The sequence below is a fragment of the Anomalospiza imberbis genome, chromosome 28 (assembly GCF_031753505.1).
Source record: "Anomalospiza imberbis isolate Cuckoo-Finch-1a 21T00152 chromosome 28, ASM3175350v1, whole genome shotgun sequence".
Taxonomy (NCBI): Eukaryota; Metazoa; Chordata; class Aves; order Passeriformes; family Viduidae; genus Anomalospiza; species Anomalospiza imberbis.
The window spans coordinates 3,062,557-3,081,372 of record NC_089708.1 but is presented as its reverse complement, the minus strand read 5'-3'; the positions used below and the strand labels follow the sequence as shown (position 1 = coordinate 3,081,372).

Sequence of the window (18,816 nt, the reverse complement as noted above, 5' to 3'; positions counted from 1 at the left end):
AACCCCACTTTTGGACCATCCTTGGTGTGAGCTGGGAACAGGGCACGTTCCTATTTTGGCTCTGGATTTCTGTGCAGGACAAGGTGCCTACTAATTAGTATGTGATATGGAATGTGCTGTGGCTCCAGCCAGTCTGTCCCCTGCCCCAAGGGTGCTATCCTTTCATGATCCTAACCTACCTGCCACTGGATTAAAGGCTCCTGATAGGTCTCAAATGCACCTTATTACTCATCCCCAAAAAGTCAAGCAGTGCTGAGACCAGCAGGGCAGCCCAGAGGAGCCAGGCTGGCTTCAATTGCCAGCCCTGGAGCTGCAGATGGGGATAAATGCAATTATTCCAGCTGAGATGCTGCCCAATTTGATTTATGGGTCAGACACGTATTTCTGTGGGAGGACACAGCAGAAACCAGGGATGTGTTCTCCATGGGGCGTAATTATGCCAGGTTGTAATTTTGATAACTTGCAATTTCTTCAAAAGAACAATCAAAGAAAGGTAATTGCAAGGAGTGGGAGGATCATTTGTGGACAGCAGAACCAACACAGCTCAGGAGTTGTCCAGGAGAGGGCAACACTTCCAACAGCACAATAATTTCTTCTCAGAAATTATTTCATCTGTAAATAAACTTCTTCAATTCTCAGCAACTGAGTTCACTGTCATCTCCCCTGTCAGGCAAATTCAGGCATATCAAAAGACAGGTTCAGTTTCGAATGGGTGCATTTTACAGAATCACTTTCTAACTATTTTAGCCTCTTAAAAATAGAACATTGCTCCTTTTAAGCACTCTGTAGGCTGTGCCTGTGACTCACTGATCACCAGACAAGAGCATCTGATTGTATCTAGGCAGAAGGGAAAGCAGTATAACATATCTGTAACAATAAATTACAATTCTAAATTGCTGCTGAGAGCTTTGATATATAAATGCTAATGCTAACTTCTCCTGGGACCTCTGTGACAGGAGAAACCTGGTGGGCTCTGGGTAGTTTGACTCATGGCCAAATTCAAGGGCTCCTGGACACATTTTCAGCTCGGCTGTCCTCAGACAGGGAAAAATTAAAACCTGCAAAAAACCCAAGCTCAACCCAAAGTATATTCCTGTAATGACTTGAGTGAACAGCAAGAACGAAAGAGGAATGAGACAAATGTGGCTCCCCTGCAGGGAACAGCAGTGTGGCCTGAGCCAGGGGACAGCATCTGTTTTCCAGTCACTTTAACTCGGGGTTGTCAGAGAACAAATGTGCAGCCAACCACTGACACTCACCCTGCTCCTGGCTTTGATGCGCTTGTAAACGAAGTCAGGGAAGGGTTTCCTGGGGATGTACCTCCCAGAGCCCTCAGTGACGTGCAGATTCCCATCCTCCAGCACGATCTTGCCCTGGCTGATCACCACCAGGGGAGATCCACGGCACTCCATGCCCTCGAAGATATTGTACTCCAGAGACTGCAATGAGCAAAAACAGCACATAAAGCAAACATATTCACCCAGCAGAGCCAGCTGGGCTTTAATCAGTAATCACCAGCCATGCTAATTGCCAAAATTTTAAAGACAGATTGAAGCAAACTCAACAGTGCTTACCTGAGCTGTATTTGCTGTGATTTAATAAAGGCTGCTCTTAATTATCAGTCTAAGTTTAGGGGTTTATTAATGCAAAATTCCCATTGAAATGAGGTTCACAAAGAATCCCAGAATGGTTTGGGCTGTAAGGGACCTAAAAGTTCATCCCATTCCAACCCCTGCCATGGGTTGGGACACTTTCCACTAGACCCAGTTGCTCCAAGCCCTGTCCAACCTGGCCTGGGACATTTCCAGGGACAGAGCAGCCACAGCTTCTCTGAGGAAGAGAAAAAACAATTTCAAATTAGAGCCTCCAAGTTTAAATATATTTAGGCACCTATCTCTGCTGAGCTGGGGGCAGATTTAGGAGCCACAGAAAGCTTTATGTGAGTTTCCTACTATAAAGAATAATTTGGAAAAATCTGTATTTCAAACCAGTGTTTTGGTTGATGGGTCAGGGACCAGGACAATCTTATTTTATTTTAATGGGATTGCTCATCCTCAATTAACTGGATTGGAAACATCACACCGTTGAAAAAAAACAAGTTTGAAAGAAATCACTGCAAATGTGAAACATCCTGGAATGAGATGCACTGCAACCATGTTATTTGGGGACTGTTACTCTGGTGACCATCTCTGAGTCAAATGCAGGTCTTTTTTACCAAGTTAATGATGGAGTTTGCCCTTGAAGTGTGTTATAAGTATGGGCAGGCCTGAGTGCAGCTTTGCAATTAGCCAGACCAGTGGTTAAACCGAGTCTGAACCATGTCCAGCCTGAAAAAAAACGGGTGGTAAAGGAGGAGGCTGGGTCAGGAGCTTATGGATTGGGCTGATTCCAAGAACAACACCACCTCCCTCTCCAGCTCCCGCTGCTTCCTTGCCAGAGAGTGGCAAGAGCAGTGTGAATTCTTGGAAAATATCTGTAAGTTGCTCAAACATTTCAAAAAGTAGCAATCGTCCAAGGCCACATAATCAGAGGGTGTCCCTGACTGTCAAGGGGCCTTTTGTTTTCTGCTTGGCCAAACCAGGATGCCTGGACTCCAAGGGCATCACTTGTATCAGTTTCTCCTCTAACACAAGGCATCATGCAGCGTAAGACCCCAAAAATTACAGAATTTCAGAATCATTAAGGTTGGAAAAGAGCTCTAAGGTCACTGAGTCCAAGCTGTGCCTGATTCCCACCTTGTCGCTGGCCCAGAGCACTGAGTGCCATGTCCAGGCTGCCTTCATTGGACACCTCCAGGGATAGGGACTCCAAACCTCCCTGGGCAGCCCCTTCCAATGTCTAATCACCCTTTCCATGGAGAAATTCCTCCTGATGTAGCTTCAGGTGTGATGCCAGGTACAACAGGCGAAGCAATGACAGGGGACGAGGTCAGAGATGTGTTTGTAAGCAAACAAGCTGTGATTGCTCAGCTTTTCAAATTCTTGGGAACGAGAGCCCTTCATCCTCCATGCTCTTGGCACAGCTTAAGGATGCAGCCTTTGGCCACAGCTGAGTGCTGGAGCCTCTTACACACTGTCAGGGTTTTGGGGGATCTGCAGCTCTCAGCAGACAAAAATACTTCTGAATGGAGCTGGTCCTCCTTGGCCTTGCCCAGATCCATAGCAAAATCACAGAACCAATCCTGACTGCACTAGAGCATATCCACAAAAGAGAAAGTCTATGAATTCTGTGTCAGGAAACGGAAAGAGCCCAGTTCATTTCCCAAAGACAACAGCCACTAAATAGAAATTACTTTCAAGCACTCCACCAAACTCCTCCCAGCTCTCTGAGCTATTCGTAAGTACGAGCCTAGGTTCAGATCATGAATTCTGGCACCTAAAAGCAGTGAGTCCTGAGTTCCCTCTTCTTAAGTCATTCCTCTCCAGATTGGAAGGAGTCTGGAAGCACCTCTAAGGTGACTGAAGTGACCAGACTCCTGGAATTCCTCTGTCAGAAGCCTAAGCAGAGGCAGGATGACGCGAAACCATCTGTGACCAATTCTGACAGAGAGTTAAGTCACGGGGAAGTGAACCAAACCTTTAAAATAAAAAAAAAAAAAAAGTTGTTTCCTTGTAAATGTGCCCGGGGATCCAAGTGTCGAAGAAAATTTTGCTCCTTCAGCTCCAGAGTGAATGAAAGCATTCATGGGAAGAAAGAACAAGCAGTTTTTTTTTTTTTCCCAGGGAAAGATTCCATAGGTTCATGGTCAACAGTGAAACAAGTTGTCAACAAATGCAAACAGTGGCTGCTTTGTCTGAGGCAGGGCTTGAATGTCACAGGGAGACTCCAGCCAGGCCCCTGCACTGGAACCATTCTGCAGATTCCCACAGGCTGAGACAGCTTGGCCACTGCAGGGCACAGGTGTACGGCATGGGACTCAGCAAAGGTGTCCCTAAGAGTGCCACCACTGCAGAAGCTAACAGCCACAAGCTGCAGAAGAGCTAAGGGGAAGATCTGGTTGGTTTGGGTACTGCCCTTTGCCAGCTAATGTGGGGGTGACCACCAGGAAAATCCTGACTCCACACACATGTGCCACATCAGTAGGTGGTATAAATCCACTCAGACCCCAGATTGGGGCCAGATTTCCAGAAAAAGTGTCTGCAAGCTGATAATACTTCAGTGAAAAGGGGCAGTTGCCATTCCCAGCACTGGCAAGCCTGGATGTCATAAACAACACATTGTCCTAAGAGGTCTTTGCATATTTTAGAGGATTTAAAGAGCTTTCTGTGAGCTCAGATCTATGCACCCAACACTCAGAAAGAGCAGACACGCTCCCTGCTCCAGGGGGAATCCACTTGGTTTCAGATGGACTCATCCTGCTCACACAACTGAGCTCCAGAGTGAGACCAGAGAGGGCTTCAGGCACGGGGAAAATGAGTCCTGAGTTGTCACAAGCTCCCGTTGCTGGCAGCACAGCCTGGCACTGGAAGAGAGCGGGGAAGGAAGCAGGGAACAGTAGGGAACATCCTTACTATGTTGTGAGTCTTGGCAGAGATTGTCTTGACGCTGTCAGGATCCCAGATCACCAGGTCGGCATCAGAACCCACGGCGATGCGGCCCTTGCGCGGGTACAGGTTGAAGATTTTGGCTGCGTTTGTGCTGGTCACAGCCACGAACTGGTTCTCGTCCATCTTGCCAGTCACCTGGGGGGACACCACAGGAGCCACTGCATGAGCCAGCTAAGAGCTGGCAGTGCAGCAGATTCCAAGGATCTCCACAGGGGTAAAAACACCAAGTGGAAGGACCATGACAAGAAAATCACACATTCCTGCAGCAGCTCCTTCCACTCTGAATGTCCAGCTGAAATGTAAACCCATGACAGGTGTGACCTACCACAGCCTTATCCCAGATGATGGACATTCTCTCCTCGGTGCCATTGGTTCCTTCAGGGATCAGGGTGAAGTTGTCCTTCCCAACAGCTTTCTGAGCAGTGTTGAAGGTGCAGTGGGCACTGCCAGTCACTTGGAGGTCTCCACTGGAAGAAAAACAAAAGGTATTTAAGGTATTTTATTGTCACAGGAATGCTCCTGAAGGTAAAACAGCTTTTTGCTTGCTGGCAGCAACATCCCTTGTTTTATCACCCATTTCCTCATGATGAATCACATGTTGTTTGAACACAGAAAGCTCTACTCACCAGGACAGTAATGAGTTGAGAAAATCAGGAGTGGTCGGGTCAGGACTCAGTGGTGGGGATGTAACAAAAGCCGCTGCCTTTGCCCAGTTCTTGCTCCAGTAATGGGATCCATCGGTGCCCAGGCTGGCTGTGATGGGCTCTCCATACACCACAGTGCCTGTGGGACACACGTAAACCCTCTGTGAACACCAAGGAATGTGCACTTCCAGCCTGGCTTCCTGGCAGAAGGCATCCTCCTGGGAAAGGACACATGCTGCAGGGCTGCCTGGTACTTCCTCTGAAGCATTAAATAAAGATATTGCTACTGATCAGAGCTGGGAGCAGCAAAATGTGCACAATCCTCTACACAACTGCAGAGGTTGGCACTGATTAATTGTCCTTGAAATGGTTACTGTAAAGATTCTTTTTATTGCTTATAATAATTTTATTGTTTATTTATCCTGAGCCAAGAACTTTGTGGAAGAAGCTGACAGCAACTGTAAGGGAGTGAGGAAATTCAGTCTGATCTAGAAGAGATGTGCAAGAAAAAGAATTTTAAAGAGTTTTTGTAAATTATAGCATGAATTAAAGACTTTCTAACAAGGCCAGGTTTCTTGGAGTAGGGTCTGTGCACAGACCACGTGGGAGAAAACTCCTACCAGGAAAGTTTTTTACAAAGAAAACCCATCACAGGGGAAATATCAGAGTTCCTGGCTCACAAACGCAGCGCAAGGGACCTCCCCAAACAGCAAAACCGTGGCAGAACTGGGAAATGGAACTGCATCTCCTGACTCTGTCCAGTGCGCTCACCACCAGTGCATCCTTCCTCCTCATTAACATTTTTGGAACCACATGAAGGAACAGCAGATCCTTAAGGCCAGGATACTCTGCAAGCTGGAATGTACCAGCACCATCTGCACACCAAGCAGATGCTGCAACTTCAAAAGCAGCACGAGCTGGCAGTCCCAGGGATCTGCTCACCAAATGCAACCTTGCCAAAATCTGCTCTGTGCCCACCCACCTGCCTCCCCAAGCTTCAAACTTCCCCTCCTCCAAACTTCATGGGTTTGGATCTGCCTACCAAAGATGTGGGTGGCTGAGATGCCAACCCTAAATACTTCAGTCAGGAAAGATGGGCAGAGGGACAACCAGAGCTGGTCAGCAGGGTCACACACCTCACCATGCAGAGTGAAAAGACAGAATATTTCTTTCACTATATTTCCAGAGCTACTGTTATGTCTCTGGGGTCTCAAGACAGCTGGGAAAAAGCCCACTAGCTGAGGCAGGACGATGATTAACTGGCTCAATGCTGCTCCCAGGAGCCTGCTGACACAGGAGGTCCAGGAACAGCCTTTGCTAGAGAGTTTCCAGGAGCAGAGGAAGAGGCTCCCTGACATCACTGGCCACAAATAGGGTTCTGAAATCAAAGCAAGGCCTAACACATGCTGGCTGTTAATGGGAGGCCGCTTGTGGTCCAGCACACTGGGGATATTGTTCTGCAGGGAGTGATGTTTTCGGGTTCCAGATCTGCCAGCAACAGAGTCTGCAGGGAATCTCCTCCATACAAAAGCCACTGGGAACATCTGGCTTTAAATAATGTCTGTTCTTTGTCATTTAGCAAATCAATCCTGGTTTGGTTTTGCCTTGGATAGTCTTGGTTGTTTCCTCTATTGTTTGGGAAGGCAAGACCAGTGTGTGTGGCCCTCCTCGTTTACTGCACAGCATTCAACTTGAGTTATTTGAATAAAGGAACTGAGGATGGGGCACCATTTATACCCCAAATTCTCTTTATAAGGAGAAAAAGCATTTTGAATGAAAACTGCGTGTTCTGGCTGGCTCAGGAGGCTGAGTGAAGTGAGCCCTGTGGATCATTCATCTGGGACAATCCCAGCACCTTCCACAGGCAGGGTAACATCCACCCAAGCCAAGTTGTGTTTTATGGCTTTCTGTGATCCAGGTGTGTGGTCCCTCATCCCAAAGCCCCACTCCACTTGCAACTGGTGGTCTCAGGACACTGAGTGTAGCAAGAAGTGTTTCTATTGATGTTCCACCTTTGTGGGGCATATGCCTTCAATATTTTATCTGGAAAAGGGAAGAGAGGCTTCCCTGGCTCTCAGGATACAGCTGCACTACGACATCAAGTTCTTTTCTGGGATGCAGCATGCAGCTGCATTGGTAAGTCAATGCAGCCTCCTTCAGGATGATCCCCTCGGATGGAGCTGGGAGAGAAAGGTTTATTCCAAACGGCTTGAGCTGCTTTCACAGACAGCCTTGAAAATCAGTCCTCCTCTCCAACTCCTTTAACAGGAATCATGGGACCAAAATACTCCTGAGCCGACGCACAAACACCAATCTGTTTGCTGGAAATCAGCTCCTCTCACATCAAACACCCAGATGGAAAGTGATGTCATTTGTATACCCATCCAGGCTCATTTAGGCTGCAGAAAATTAAATCCAAGCCTTGTGAGGAAAGAAGGGGGTAAATCATCCCTCCTGGTTACTCACCCAACCTGAGCAGCTTTAAATAGAAGTGAAAGGTTTAGTCACAGGGTAAAGCAGCAGACAGCACTCACTCCATGAGCAATCCTGACTCCTTGAGGTCCAGGCAACAGAGGCAGGGCTGGAGGAAGCTCCTGCATCCCTCAGAGCAATTCAGCTCCCTCACAAGCCTCAGTCAGAGAGGAGACACGGGCAGCAGCATCCACAGCAGGTCTGAGTCTTGCTTCTTGCAGCATCCCCAAGCAGAGTTATCAGAGGCAGTCACAATTCCCAAACCTAACCCAGCCTGCTGATTCCTACCCCTGCACGGATGTCAGGCTATGAGTTACACCACATGGAAAGCATCTATCCCACAAGCAAGAAGCACAGCAGGCAGCTGGAACTGGTGGCCTCTTTGGCTACTCCAGCTAAATACAAGAGGGCTTGTGAGTCAAGAACTCCGTCAGGAATCACTGCTGACCCCAGGAAGCACAGCAGAAAGCACCAAGGGAAAACCACAGCAGCTGGAAGAAGGACCCAGTTGCAGTCTCCAGGTGAATTTACTACATGGAGAGAGCATGGAATGACTCAGTGATATCATGAAGGCACATGGCTTGGTGGGGGAGGATGAGTGAGAATAGACAAGTTCAGGACTGAACAGAACAAGCAGCTCCTGGCTCTGACACAACCACTGAATCCTTGTGTGGGGGAAATGAAAAAGAAACCTTTCCTGTAGGGATGAAGCTGATGTTGGCAGGAGCTGAAGCGCATGAGCTAAGGAGGAAATAACTTACCCTTTTTCCTGGCTTGAGCAATGACATCAGCAGCACTTTTGCTCATCACCTTGGTGATGTACAGGGGGCAGTTGGTCTGGTTGGCAATGGTTATTGCCCGGTTCACAGCCTCTGCCTCCACCTGGGGAACAGAGGCAGCAGTAGGTCAGGGACACCCAACAGCACCCCGCTCATCCTCACAAGTCCCAGACCCTGCTCTCCCAGAAAACAGGGAGTGACAAGGCATTTCCCACCTCTGAGCCTGAAAAGGCACAGCGCAATCACAACAGTTAAATGACATCATGCTGCAGTCCCCTCTCATTACCACCCTTTCCCCCAGGATGCTTCAGAGCCTCTCTGCTTGAACTAAAACACCAGTCCAGGTGCTCAGGGTCAGAATGATTAAGCCCCTTCTTTAACCTAGACAAAAATAAGCAACTAAATGTTGACTCAACAGAACTGCTCCAGCTCCAGCCCACGCAGAAGGGAGATGCTGCACCACATACTCTGGTAAACCACGTCTGCAAACAAGCCTCCTAAAATTGTACCCTCCACTACAATCTCTGGCTTGGGATCTGAGAGAGTGTGAACCACCCCATAAATCAACTGTTTTTCCTTGCATGTGTACACAGAATTAACCTCAGCCAAACTGAGGGTCTTGTTGCTACTGCAGCCTCAGGATGATATGGGCATTGCTCTGATTTTATGGCTCAAACACGTCCTAATCAAAAGACCCAGATGACAGATTGAACGGCCGGGTGATGCTCGCTGTGCCTGCTGCCAGCAATGCCACAGACATTTTCCAAGTGAACGACAGAGGAAACAAACCCAGAGCAATGCCCCACCAGATTCCCCAATGCAAGAGGCTCCCAGAACCCCTCCCATGGACTCTGGTGGCGTTGGCACACAATCAGCATTTGTGAAAATCTGCTCTGCAGTGACTGATAGCCCAAGTGCCACAAATCATCATCACCTGTCCCAGCATACATTGCCCAGAAAGGTTGTGTCTCATTCCTGGAAGTGTCCAGGGCCAGGCTGGATGGGGCTTGGAGCATCCTGGAGTAGTGGAAGGTGTCCCTGCTCATGGTAGGAGTGGGACTGAGTGGGCTTTGAGGTCCTTTCCAAGTCAAACCACTCTGGGTTTCTGTAACTGCTGGCTCTTAACGCTGTCCTTGGAGGAAAAGAACCACCAGCTTAGGGAACCATGGCCAGGCTGATGTCCAAATGTCCTGAACAGCTCTGCTCATGCCAGCAAAGCCACCACTTGCACCCATGCCCTGTTTGCAGCCAGAATGCTCCAGGAAAACAACAGCCAGGAGTTTTTACAGCAAACCAGCCCCCCAGAGTCAGCAGGGTGCTCTCTGGGGCCCAAAGGGTTACAGCCCCAGGCAGGGGATGCTCACAAGGGAGTATTTTCTCACCCTGATGCCCCAGGCAAATGGGAAAGGCTGTGAGGGAGGGTTTTGTTCCAGGATGTTAGACCCAAAGTATCACAGCCAGCACCACTCACCAGGGCTGAAAGGAAGAGCCAAGAGAAGCCCATTGTCCCTTCTGAGAGACAAGGGGAGGACTCAGACAGGCCAGAACTTCCAGGCCATGGCCTCCCTTTGCAAACTCCCCTCTAGAGCGGGTCTGGGCACGGCTCTGCCTCTGCAGCACCTGGGAACCCCATTTCCACTCCGTGCCTCAGTTTCCCTGCAGGCAAAGCAGGGATAAAACAACACACACCTCCCAGACTTTTGGGCAGAAGGCGTTTGTGCAACTGTGAAGCAGCAGGAGAATATTTTCTGAACAAGGCTGCTGAACTCCTGCCTTGTGCCCAGATGCTATGGTGACAGGCATATAACAATAACCCAACAAGTAGTCCAAAGGGGAATGTTTGCAATTACTAGGATGCATTAGAAGCCCTAGCACAGCAGTTCTCTTGGAAAATAAAAAAAAAAAAACAAAACAAAACAAAACAAAAGACAGACATTTCCTGGAGCATTTTGACTGCTTGTGCTTCCAGCATTTTTGTGGCTGAAAAAAAACCAAAAAAATAATGGATTGCTCTGAAAAGTCATCACAGAATGAACTGAGCTGTGAGGGGTAGAGTTTTCCAGAAAGTGATGGGTGAGGCTGACTTGAGATGGTGCTGTCTTAACTCAGGCCCTGTTTTCTTGCTCACCTCTGTGCTGAACACCGAGGTGAGCAAAGCTAAACCCCCGAGTCAGCAGTGAAACTTAAGCCTCAGTGTGAGCCTCCTGCCAGCCTGGGAATTCAGATGTGTGCACTCCAAGACACAAGTGCATGTGGCCAGCCCCTGAATGCTTCACTCTGATTTATTCTACCTGAAATGAGTAGGAGTGTTGAGTTAATAAATGTTTTAGACTTGCTCAGCAACTCCTGCTGGTTTGCTGTAGATGGAGGTCTGAATTAAGGAGCTCTCCAGTCAGATGCCAATCATCCTTAGGACGGGTTTTGCATTCCCTAGGGGACAGCAGGAAAAGCCAATTCTAGTGTCAACAGCACCCCAGAGAGATACAACAAACATCCACTTCGTTGAAGTCAACAGGAATTAGGGATCTGCTGCCACCCTTGGAATTTGGCCTCTATCACCAGCTAGCCCAAGGGGAGCTGGATGTTTTTAAAAGCACAGAGTCACTCCCCTGCTGCAGAAAGAGGAGGAGGGAACCAGATGACATCGTTTCCTGCTCTGTTTCCTATGACTTTAAAGGAGGAGAATGTTGGACCAAACGCCTCCCAAGCCTGGGCAGAGCACAGCTGAGCTCAGCTGCACAGAGGCTGCCCCATGTGACATCAGGGAGAGGCTTCACTGAGCCTCATCTGTGGCAGCCACGTGTCTTCAGGCTGCCTTTTTCCTCCCTGCACTGAGGCAGAGCACAGTCCTGCACAGATTAACAATCCATCCATGCCTTGGAACCACACAACTCACAGTTTAAAGCTCCTGCTCCATAAAGGATGAGCTCTTAAACAGCCAGACACAACTTGGCTGGTTTGATGTCCAGATCCTTTAAGGTAAGAGCAGCGTTCCTTTGAAAACAACACAAACTGAACTCCCTGAAGTGTCACACCAGCATCTGTTCCCATTCCCCTGATGCAGGCCAAAAAATATGTTAAAAAAACCACAAATTGGATGGGTGACTGGAAAGCTCAGTGCAAAGTGTTTGCTCACAATTTCAGGAAGCAAAAGATTCCAGCTCTGGGAGCCACACACAGATTCTGTGTTCTGTGAGGATTCACTTACAAGTGGAGCTTTTTATTTTTTTTTTTTTTCCCCAGGCAACAGAATGATTTATGTTCCTACTGAAATGCCTCTGGATGCTGCTTGTCGGAATCAAGGGGAGGAAACGGAGAGTGAGCATGAGGGGCACGTGTGGATGATCTCACAGCCCCAGCTCCCACATCTGGAAGGCAGCAAAGCCCCAGGATCTTGGAAGAACAAAAAGAGCTGCTTGTACAAAACAGATGAACCCCTCAATCCTGGAATGCCACGGTGAGGTGTCCGGCTTAGAGACAGCGAAGGACTGTGAGTGAAGAATGCAATGGGAACCAACCTCAAAGGCAAAGTTTTAAGGCTCTTTCATACTTCTGGGATTTATTTCAAAAGCTTAGAGGGATTGGAGTGCTCATCCCTGGAGAAATCCATGGGGAAATATGAAGGGTAACTATATTAAAGTGCTGGGTTAAGGCCTGAGCGTGACCTCCCCTCTCTGGTACATATTTTCTGTGCCTTCAGCAAACCACTTAATCCATTGCTGTGAAAACCCCCATCCCATTGGTAATATTTCATGAAAATATCAAATATCACAGTAATGGAAGCTATGAAGTACCTAAAAATAATGTCACGATTTGGGCATATATTAAAAATTCTGCTATTCACTGTAAGTCTGACAAAATAACAACCAAGAGAGACAAAATAACGACCAAGACACTGGACCTGGAAAGGATAGTAGCAGAATTCCACCAACACAGCCCCAAATGCAGAAAAAATCTGTTTCCAGCCACATTCATCCCAACATGAAGTACTTAATGGCAATGCAGAGATGTTATAAACTGGGGAGGGGGGATAGATGCAAAGACAGGGGAGTTCTCACCTCTTCAGGTCTGCTCAACACATGCCCTTCAGGGCCTGTGATCCCCAGCTCCAGGATCCTTTGCTGCTCCTAAAGCAGAGAAGAAAAAAAGAGCAGGGATGAGATTTAAAGCAACGGGGAATTTTTCTTGCAGCACACACAGCTGTTGTAAAGGGGCATGAGTGAGATCCTGAGCATCTGTACTGGCTAAAAATCACATGGGGCTTTGCATAAGGGCCCTGCAAGAAAGTCCTGTCCAACTCCCCTTGCTGAGAATAACCAGAGCTCACAAAACCTTGCTGATTTGTTCACAGGAGTTCAAGGAAACCTTTTATTTCTATTTGCTTCACACTGGGTTTATAGCCCCTCGACTTTCAGCACTCATTTGCATCTATAAAATCATCTTTAAGATGTGGCAAAATGTTAACTCATGGAAAAAATCGTCCTGCAACTGGGCTCAAGGACTGGGGTGGGCTCTTGCCCAGCCAAAGAACACAGAAATCCTCTGGGTGCTTGAGACACAATGTACAAAATGAGCTGGAGATAAGATTAAATTGGATACATTATTAACATTTCTCCCTTGCTGCTCTTTGAAGGATAAACAGACCCCAAACATCAGCACCTCATGTACTGTATCAAGCTAAATCCCTTCCCACTCCCCGGCTTCTTATTTCCTTCAGAACGTTTTGTTGCACACAGTGACAGTCACACCCAGCTTTTCACTTTTGGGGAGAGAGGCAGAAATGCCCAATATCCACCCCAAACTGTAGCCTGCCACAAAAACCTGTTTTATTAGTGTCAAAGGGGTTAAAAACTGCTGTACAGCCCTCCTCACACCCCTGATACAGCCATGCCATGCTCTCAAAAGGCTGGGTGGCTCTCAGTTTGCAAAGAAGGAGACAGAATTTAAACCCCTCCCAGCATTTGAAGCCAGTAGCTGAGAGAACAAACAGACCATACCTCAGCAATGATGTCACCGTTCTCAGCATGCACTTGGGCTGTGGCTCCAATGTCCCGGATCACACTTAGGACCTCATAAATCTGGGTGACAGATAACACACATCACAAAAGGAGCACACCTGTTGGGAAGGCCACGCCCCAGATCCCCACAGAAAACAGAATTTTGCCAAAGAGAAAAGAGAAAGAGGAGCACTAAGCAATATAAGATGTGCTTTGCTGGACAGATGCAAACCATTTTCATGCCTGTCACTGAATTTCCCAATTCCACAGCTGGATGCTGCTGATGGGCAAAGAAGGATTATCCAGTGGCAGGTTTGGAGTACCTTGGAGGAAGAAACAGCAACACCTCAAACCCCACCACTGGATGATTTTAAAGGACTTGCAGAGTTGTACCTGCTGGATGTTTCATTTACTGATGCCTGGCATGAAAACCATCCCTTATATCGGAGTGGTAGGGGCGTGTCCTCCATGGAAATCCAGTATCTGGAGGTAGGAGCAGTGTGATTCCCCACTCCACCCAGTCTGAGCAGGCTCAGGTCCAGTAACCCCCAGCTGGCGCCACCAATGCTCCCTCATCAAAATGTTTCCAGAGCCCTCAGAGATAACTCACACACCAACACCGCCAGGCATTCCTCTCCTCCCACACCTTCAGAAACACAAACTGCCCCTCTGAACAGCTAAATGTGCCCAAATGTGCCCACCAGAACAGCAAACAGGAGGGCAATTAATTCCTTTCTAAAGTCCCAGTGATTCTACCACCAAAAATCCACCTCTGGACCAGGATCAGTTTTAGCTTCTAAACAGAATAATTATAATTAGCCCAGAGATCTCCCTGGACTGCCCTGTGCAGAGGCATAAAGCAGCAATTCATAGAACTGCCACTGCTTCTACCCCAGAGGAGCTGGAAAAAACCTCCGAGCTCTCAAAATGAGAGTTTTACTATTGCTTCCCTCAGCCAAGTCTTCCAGGGTTTGCTGTTGGTTGGGTTTTATTCTTAATTAAAAATACAATCTTCAAACCAGAGCTATGGGTGCTGTTGCCGACCTTGGGTACTGTTACACACATAAAGATTGGAAACAGGTGAGAGTGTCAGATCCCAGGATATTGAATTTAAACACTCATTTGTGACAAATTAAACATGAAGCCTTCCTTCCTACCTGAGAATCACTGAGCTGAAAGCGATCTTTGAAAGCCATGTACACCAAGAAGGAATTCACACCTGGGGAAAAGAGAGCACATTGCAGGTAAAACCATGGACTACCATCCCTAAATCAGCCCCCAGCAATAATTCCATGAATTCACTGTAGGAGGATGAGTAACAAAATAAAAGCAAAAATGCATCTCACACAAAAGCAGAGACTGGGCCTGCATGGCTGATCCCCCTCAGCCTCCAGGGAGAACAGTGGGAAATATGTGTCTGTGATGTGTCCAAACTGACCCACTGATCCTAAGCTGGCTTTTCCTCTGCAGCCTTTGGAACCAGCAAAAGCTCTCACCCAGCATGTGTGGGAAGCTCCCATTACAGCATAAAATGCTGGGTTTTGAAACTACAAATAGGATGGAAAATTACTCCAGCCTGAGGATGAAATGCCAAGGAAATAAAGAGGGGGAAAACCTATGAGGTAATTTTACTCAGCTCTTCACTTTTAGCATCCAGAGCTGGATTGGTCCTCCTGGGGCTCCTATTTTCCTTGTTTACAGCACTTTAATGGCTGCAGGTATCATCAAGGGAACTGATGAACCCAAAGGACCTTTACTGGACAAAGGAGCAGCTCTGCATGGGAAAAGCAGGAGGAGATTCACCTCTAGAAAACCAGTGCTGCAACACCAGTGTGCCCCAGCCCCTGAGCCCTCTGCAATCCCAACTGCCCAAACCTTCTCAAGGAGCCAGAATGGGCCCAAAACAGCTTTATTGGGATATAAAAGTAAAATACTGCACGAGAGACAGCCCTAAATAATAGGGGATCCTGAAAAACAAGGAGGTGCAAGGCTTCCCTGAGCTTACCATGATCTTTAACCAGAGCTTCCATCTCCTCCTGGACACCTTTATGCCACTCAGTGATGTCCACGTGCAGGGAGTAGTCACAGCAGGATTTGCTGTCTGCCCACTCTCGCCACTGGTCGAACGCCGTCAGCAAACTGGTCCCAGGCTCGGGAACCACGTGGTCAACTGGGAATGAAAACCAAAGCACTGGTAAACTGCTGGTGCTGAAGCTTTCCTGGGTGCCCAGGACAGCGAGCACAGCTGTGCAGAGGCTGCTGCAAAACCAAGGCATCCTCTTTCCCTTTGCAATATTTCTAAGTTTGCAATTTACCAGTGGTTTCTAGAGAATGCAGCCATGGATGTTGATTATGGAGCAGCAGCTGAAGGAAAAGGAGCTGTTACTACAACTGTTGGTGCTACACATCCCAAGCAGGAGCACCTTCCAGAGGACTGGAGGAAGCAGGACCAACAATTTGTGGTTGGGGAGATCTCTCTGACACTGAGAAGGTCCTGCTGCCTCTGGCACCTGCTCAGTTTGATCCTCACACCAAATCCAGCAGCAAGTGGATTCACAGGCAGCTTGCAGCTGCAGGACAGCCTCAAAGGGTGATGCAAGGGACCTGGATCTGAAGGTTCAGTGTTCCTGGTTTTTATTTGAGCACACGGAGTCTCTGAGATCTTCAAAAGACACAGTGAAATAAAAAAAGCAAGTCAGTATCTCCAGTATTGAACTGAGAGAGTAGGAAAAGCCTGGGGGATTTCAGGGGTTATAAACTGGGAAGCACTGCTGAGGAGGAAGAGAGGGCCTGGCTTGATTCTTCATTAAAACACACAGAAAAACAAGAAGTTGCTTCAATTATCAGCACAGAAATCCCAGCAGCTTTTTTTTTAATTTTATGGTGATGATCAGGGCTGCTCTAAGTCACAGCTAAGATGAGAGAGCCCGTGGGTTCCACTCAATCTCAGGACAGAACAAAGCTTTGCTTTGCCCCCATGCAGACACAGCAGCCAAGATTTACTGGTTCTGCACTGCCTAAAGAACCAGATTCACACTGGAAAAGGCAGCCCAGCTCTCCTGAGCAGCCATGAGCCTCAGTCACCAAAGTCAGCAGAGCCCTCTCAGCTGCCTGAGCTGTGCACACACTGCAGAAAGCCAAGAGCTCACCCAAAACAACCATCCCTGCTGCAAAACTCTGCCTACCCTCTCCCCTTTGCAAAGGGAGACAGCTTAGAATATTTGTGCTTTCCAAAAGGCTTTTCCCCTGGAAGCATCACACCAAGGAAAGGACACGATAAGCACATCCTTACTGCCCTAGCAGCTGCAGCTTCAATCACTCCAGGAATGGCTGGTGGTCTGTGTCTTTGTTCCCTCCATACCCATCACAGAAATCCAATCTATGAGTAAAAACTTGGAAATTTGCCTCCTGTCTGGCACCACTCCGAGGATGTGCTTTTCTGCTTTTTTTTTTTTTGCAGAAAGCAGCCCAAATATAAGCAGACAATAAACTGACGTGTTTTTTAAAAAATCATCCCATTTCTGTCCCATGATCTGCTCCACCCCAGTGGTCAGAAACCTTCCACTAACTTCCAGCCTGAATTGTTTCTTGGCCAGTACAGAGCCCCTGTCACTCTGCCAAAGTTAATCTTTAGCTTAAGTAGAGTGAACAACAAGGAGAAAAATAACATTCACTTTGCTTTTCCAGTGGGATGTGGAGAAAGCCCAGGTTTGCACACAAGTCTAATTAAAAAGCCAAAAAAAACCCCACGTCCATTTAATCTCTAACATGTCACAGGAGTAAATCCATCTCCACTTGAGACTAAAGGTGCCCTCAGAGCTCTGTCAGCCCGAAGACGATGGATGGCTTGTGGGCATTGGGAAATTGTGCCTGAAGGTACCAAGGGGTTAACAGAGAGTCCTCAAAGCCCAGCACCGAGACCCTGTGAATGCTCTGGAGCTGCCAGGAATGACTGTGTTGTCAGGGATCAGAGCTTTATCACCACCTCACTTCATGCAGTGCCCAAGGATGACTAGTGGGATTTTCTGGAGGCAGTGGAACCAGGGGTAAGGGAGCTCTCCTAGCTCTCTGACAAAGCCAAACCACAGCTGGTTGCAATAGGAGTCAGGCATGGAGGTGCTGGTGCAAGTGTGCAGGGAAGTCAGCTCCAGGGGTTGGGAATATCTCCTTGTGGCAGCTCCCCTGAGCTCCCTGACAGCCAAATCACTCTCTAGCCCCTTCAAAACACAGCACACTTTTTCTCCACAGCAGCTCTGCCAGGCAAACATCAGCAAACAACCACTTCCCCACATCCACATGGAAGAACTCAGCAGGAAAGCAGCCTGAGAGTGCAAGGTAAGCAACAGCCTTTGCGCTCTGGGACTGAACTGGTCTGAAGAGACTCAGGGAAAGGACCCAGCAGAGCACACCAAGAGACAGCCATGGTGACAGGGATGTCCCTGGAGAGGGGCCCATCAGCTGGGATGCTGTACCTGGCCAGGGTGGAAGCAATGCTGCCACAGCAGAGCAAGCAGGAGGGGTGGATGCTGCACAAAAGGCATGGAGAAGGTGGGTGTAATAGCAAATCCTGGTCTGGAGGCCATTCAGACACAAACGGCTGTCTCCTCCATTCTCCCATCCTCTGTGCAATGGGAAGGGCCAAACACATTGTAAGATCATGGCCTACATCCCTTCTTTCAGGGTGGGGTTTTGGGGGAGACCAAATAAGTAAAAATGAGCGCAGATCCAGGAAAGGAGAGTAGTCAAGGTTGACTCTTTATCTGCTCTTTAAAGGACTGAGCTCTCAAACTGCTTCTGTTGAGATGGCCAGGAATTCCAGCTCTCAGGCACAGCTCAAGAGCTCAGAGTAAAACAAAAAGCTTTTTCTTTCAGATGCCTGTGCTCCAGGGCAGCACAAGAAGCTGATGGAGGCTCCATTCCTCTGTTCCCAGAGCCCCAGGATTCCAGGATGACCCCTGGGGATGATCTGTCCCACGACCATGGACACAAGGGCTGACCTACCCCAGCTCACAGCAAATCTCCCTCCTGGAGAATTCCCAGGAGGCTTCCCATGGGAAAAGCAGTGCTGTCCTGACCCCACCGTGCTCCTTCTCCCTGGGAATCCCATCCCATCCCATCCCATCCCACTCCCCCATCTTCCCTTCCATCACCTCAGGAACCAGGAATGTTCAACCCCTGGGTGGCCCCAGGGCTGCAGGGCACACTTAGGACAAACTGCTGTGACACAGGCTGTTGTCACCCCTTTATTCCCTCCACCACCACAGCCTTGATCTGGTGTGCTTCCCAGCCCAGATGTTTTCTTCCTGTTGTTGATTTTTTTTTTTTTTTTTTTTTTCTGTGCAAATTAATTCGGCTGCTTGAAGTCTGAGAAGGAAGT

General features: G+C 48.2%; 1 protein-coding gene across 4 annotated transcripts in view; it reads right to left on the bottom strand.

Annotated features, from left to right (window-relative positions):
- DPYSL2 (dihydropyrimidinase like 2) overlaps window positions 1-18,816 on the bottom strand; it is a 52,902-nt gene that overhangs the window by 4,630 nt on the left and 29,456 nt on the right. For all 4 annotated transcript variants that reach the window (XM_068174529.1, XM_068174528.1, XM_068174527.1 and 1 more), the window contains 9 exons: window positions 15,445-15,609; window positions 14,597-14,658; window positions 13,440-13,520; window positions 12,501-12,569; window positions 8,425-8,545; window positions 5,174-5,330; window positions 4,873-5,014; window positions 4,512-4,682; window positions 1,260-1,439 (listed from right to left, as the gene is read on the bottom strand). In XM_068174529.1, the coding sequence (XP_068030630.1) occupies window positions 1,260-1,439; window positions 4,512-4,682; window positions 4,873-5,014; window positions 5,174-5,330; window positions 8,425-8,545; window positions 12,501-12,569; window positions 13,440-13,520; window positions 14,597-14,658; window positions 15,445-15,609 (1,148 nt within the window). The remainder of the gene's footprint in view (window positions 1-1,259; window positions 1,440-4,511; window positions 4,683-4,872; window positions 5,015-5,173; window positions 5,331-8,424; window positions 8,546-12,500; window positions 12,570-13,439; window positions 13,521-14,596; window positions 14,659-15,444; window positions 15,610-18,816) is intronic.